At 58.6% G+C, this 4,373-nt stretch overlaps 1 protein-coding gene across 1 annotated transcript; it reads left to right on the top strand.

Annotated features, from left to right (window-relative positions):
* Window positions 1–1,491: 1,491 nt before the first annotated feature.
* On the top strand, window positions 1,492–4,146 carry LOC125529351 (exocyst complex component EXO70H1). Its single transcript, XM_048693764.2, has one exon. It carries the CDS (start codon window positions 2,055–2,057, stop codon window positions 3,879–3,881), a length of 1,827 nt encoding a protein of 608 aa, XP_048549721.2. The 5' UTR covers window positions 1,492–2,054; the 3' UTR covers window positions 3,882–4,146.
* Window positions 4,147–4,373: the final 227 nt, after the last annotated feature.

Here is a 4,373-nt window from a genome sequence, read left to right as displayed (position 1 = left end):
GGCATATTCTTCCCCCGTATCTTCCCTATGTCTAGCTGCGCCGCTCATCAGAGTGTGGCGAAGAGGGTGCTTCAGCCGGAGGGGAAGGGTGTTTCCATGGACGCCCAGGCCAGAGTGGTCTAAAATAAAGAAGAAACCGGGCACGTCACCGGCTGTGCAAGTCGGTGATGCGCTGGCGGTGGCCTTCCTAGGACCCAAGCGGCGACGGCCTCCCGTGTTCTACTTTTCCACATAGTTGACAGCGGATGTGCTGGCCACCGACTCGTCGATCTCCTCTGCGCACCCGCCTTCTTTCTTTATCTGCATGGCGCGGCTACGCGTGCGTCGACGGCGTTGGCGCGGTCATGGCACTGGAGGGGCGGTACGACGTGGCGTCGTGTATGCCCGTGCCGCCATGCTCCCGTCCGTGCCGGCCTGGAGCAACTCGCCACTCCTCCGCGAGCTGGCTTGGGGCGGCGAGTTGGTGAACCACGCGCTAGATTTGAGCGGCAACTTGCTCCGTCGGCCTAGGGGAGGGAGGTGGAGCAGCGATCTGCCTTGCTCGTATTGCCGGGCTCGGCGAGCCACCATGTTGGCTTTTATGCCGAAGAACTGCTCTTCCTGACTGTCGGATGCCACCGAAATGGTGGAGAAAATGGTGAAGGAGAAGATGGGAGGAGTAGCCGACGGGTGTGTTTCTTGCCCGGTGCCTGCCATCGTTTAAATAGAGGGTGGAAGGGAGAAGCTCGGCCGACGTTGCGTTTAATGTCGGACCGCTCATGAACGGACGTGTGGCCGGAGTAGGTTTCTCGGCTTTGACGCAGGATTAATGGAAGCGTATGAATGCGGCGAGGAGGCGTGTTCAGCCGGACGTGCAGCCGGCGCTCCCCGACCGGCTCGCCGCTTCAATGATGGAGGCAGTGAGAGGTCGCGTCCGCCCTGATCCGTCTTTAATGCGGAGCGGCACACTTTACAACAGCATGAATGCGGGCAGCTGATGTCGGGCGGGAGCGCGTGTGGCGGGGTGCAAGTTTTTTTGGTGGGTCAGGGCGGCCAGAAGGGCGCTTGGGAGCGGTCCGGACTCCCGCAAACCTCCCCCATTTTTATCCCCGGTTTACGGCGAGGAGGTGTATGAATGCGGTTCTCAGATCGGCGTTGGATGGCTTTCGCTGTCCGAATAATTTGGTCCGGACAGTTGCGGGAAGTTTACGGGTTCGCCGTGGAGATGATCTTACTGGCATATGATGTTTGGGCACCAAAGTAACATTGATCTTTTCTTCTTCATTTTTTAAAACCATCATTTACTTGGCAGTATTGAACTGCATGCTTGAATTCATCAAAAACTTAAATTATAAAAGAGAGCTGGACATTATACTCCAACAATGCAGAGAGGCAACAGGGCAAACGTCCCCGTACAGTGCATATAAACTAAGTAATTTTATGACAAGCATGGAGACAAAACGCAAGGCTGAGCTGCGAGGTAAATTTGTCTCTTGAGGGCGTGTGTTGTATTTACGCCTTGTAGCGGTCGAAGCAGCTTCGAGGAGGCTGTGCAATGCGATCAGTTACGCGCTGCTCTCTTGTAAATGCCGTGTAGCGCCGGCAACAAAAGCGTACCTGGCCCTGGTAGGAGTAGGAGTATTTGGGTGGAGAGACCAGCTTACGCTGCAGTCCAATCTCCACATCATTAACTCCAAATTACTAGCTAATAGTCCAAATCGGAGTAGTACACTACTATTTCATCACGCTGTTTCCCCGCGTGCCATACTCTATTCGAATGCACGGCCGCAACGCAACGCAACGCGCCTGTGCCCATCCTCGTGAGGCAGGCTGACGCACGCGGTGTCACGTTTGAGTTTGACCGACATTTCCGATGGAGGAACGCCGAGTCGTCCGCCCGTCTATAAGTACCCCCTGCCGGCCATCGTATCCTCTTAACAAACTCCGCCTCGCCTCCTCCTTGCAAACCAAGGCACCGCTCAGCTCAGCTAACTCTGCCGCTAAGCAACGTACGGTCTCTTTCCCTCACACGCTTCGCCCGCCCATCGAGCGTCGCTTGCCCGCTGCAACCAACGATGACGCGCGCCGGCGGCCGGAGCCCCCTGGCCCCTCGCCGCACGCTCCCGGCCACCGTCGTCGACGACACCGTCGCGGCGGCCGCCATCCTGCTCGACAAGTGGCACCCGGACGAGGACTCGTTTGGCAACTCGCTCTTCCTCGACTCCACCCCGGACGAGGTCGACGCCTTCCTGCGCGCCGCCAAGGACCTCCACCGAGCCATGCTCTTCTACGCCTCTGGCGCCGCCACCGCCGCCGACGCCCTCCACGCCGGGGGGCATGGCCTCATCCACGCGCAGGAGCTCCTCGACACCGCCATGCGGAGGCTCCAGCGCGAGCTCCAGCTGCTCCTCACCTCCCTCCCCGCCGTCCTCCACTTCCGCCAAGATGATGATGATGATGCTGATGATGACGACGAGCAAGAGGATGACCAAAGCCTGGTAGACGCCTGTGCTCACCTTCGCGTGGTCGCGGAGGCCATGATGGCCGCCGGGTACGGCAAGGAGTGCGTATCCATCTTCAAGGCGCGCCGACGCGCGGCGGTCAACGCCAACCTGCAGCGCCTGCACGGCTTCTCACTGTCTCCGCAGCACGCGCAGGTCCATAAGCTCTCCTGGGAGCAGGTCGACGCCAAGATACAGTCCTGGCTCGCCGGCGCGCGCGTCGCCTTCACGTCCGTCTTCTCAGCCGAGCGGGAGCTCTGCGACCGCGTCTTCGTCGCCGACAACGAGGGAGTCGGCGACGCGGTGTTCGGAGCCATCGCGGACGATCACGCCACCAACATCCTAGCGGTCGCCGAGGCTGCCGTCGGGCGGGCACGGCGCGCGCCGGAGCGTCTGTTCCGCGTGCTCGACGTCCACGACGCGCTCACCGAGACCGTACTCCCGGCCATCGTCTCCGCGTTCGGGGAAAAGTCGGAGGTCACTTCCCGCGCCGTCACCCTCGTGACGACCAAGGTCAGCGAGGCGGTCCGGAGCATGGTGGCCAGCTTCGAGGCAGCCATCGAGAAAGAGCCGTCCAAGGGCACGGTGCCCGGCGGCGCAGTGCACCCGCTCACCCGCTACGTCATGAACTATCTCAGCTTCCTCGCCGACTACGAGAACGCGCTGGCTCACATATACTTCTACCAGCAAGGAGTCGGAGTAGGACCAGAGCAGTTGACGGACACGTCATCCCTCGCCTCTGGCAGCATGGGCTCGTCGTCGGATCTCTCGTCGTCGTCGTCGTCCTCGTCGGCGTTGAGCGTGTGGTCGAACCCCATCGGCTGGCTCGTGCATGTGCTGCTACGGAAGCTGGACGCCAAGGCCGGGAGCTACCGGGAACCAGCGCTGAGCTACCTGTTCCTGGCGAACAACACGCACTACGTGGCCAAGAAGGTGGGCGGCGGCACGAAGCTGGAGCGGATCCTCGGGGAGGAGTGGGCGGAGGCGCAGAGGGCCAAGGCGCGCGGGTACGTTGACGTGTACATGCGCGCGGCGTGGGGGAGCAAGGTGCTTCGCGGCGGCGCGGTGGAGGAGGCGGTGGTGCAGATGGTGGCGATGCAAGAGAGGTGGGTGGCGGCGGACGAGGAGATGGGGTTGGCGCTGAGAGCGGCGGCGAAGGAGGCCGTGGTGCCGATGTACAGGCTTTTCTACCGGCGGCAGGGCGCTGTGGCCAGACTGACGCCGGGGGACGTGATCACCATGATAGACGGGCTGTTCGGCGGGCGGAATGCGGTCGCAGGTGACGAGAGCGTCGCCGCAGCTGGTCGCCGGCGGTCGTCACAGCAGCAGCAGCAGCAAGAGGTTCCAGTCGAAATCAGAAATGGGAAAACAAGGAGACAGCGCGTCACTATCACTGATTAAGTTAGAACTCCGCTAGGTAGCCAGCTTCAGGATATGAATATCTCTGGTGCTGTGCGTGTTGTAGAAAAGATTGAATATGATACTAACCAATCCTCAGTCATACTAGCATTCTTTTGTGATGTTTGAGCTTTTGTTGTTGTGAGATCCACTTGGAACCTGTACAGAGCAACGAAGAAGACGTACATGGATTTGAAATGCATCGAAGTCTGTATATAAGTGTGTGTATATTCGATTTGGCTCAATATAACTTTTATCTTTTCTTTTTCGAACAGCATATCAAGTTTTGGTTTGAAATAATAGTCCTTTTACCCTGCAAGAAAAATAGATTTAGAATTTTGTAGATGTTAGATAGTGCATAACAGCATATCTTCTGTATATTTACGGAATTTTTTCTCTCAGAAATGTATGTGGCATTTATGATTGTACTGTGTTAAGAAGAAACTGGGCGTGTACAGAGAGCACAGTGAAATCCGGCTGCCACATGAGGCTTGT

This window comes from Triticum urartu, chromosome 2A (assembly GCF_056163025.1).
Source record: "Triticum urartu cultivar PI428250 chromosome 2A, HENAU_Tu73, whole genome shotgun sequence".
NCBI classification, from domain to species: Eukaryota; Viridiplantae; Streptophyta; class Magnoliopsida; order Poales; family Poaceae; genus Triticum; species Triticum urartu.
The sequence above is the reverse complement of the archived record's forward strand: the minus strand, read 5'-3'. Positions and strand labels throughout refer to the sequence as shown.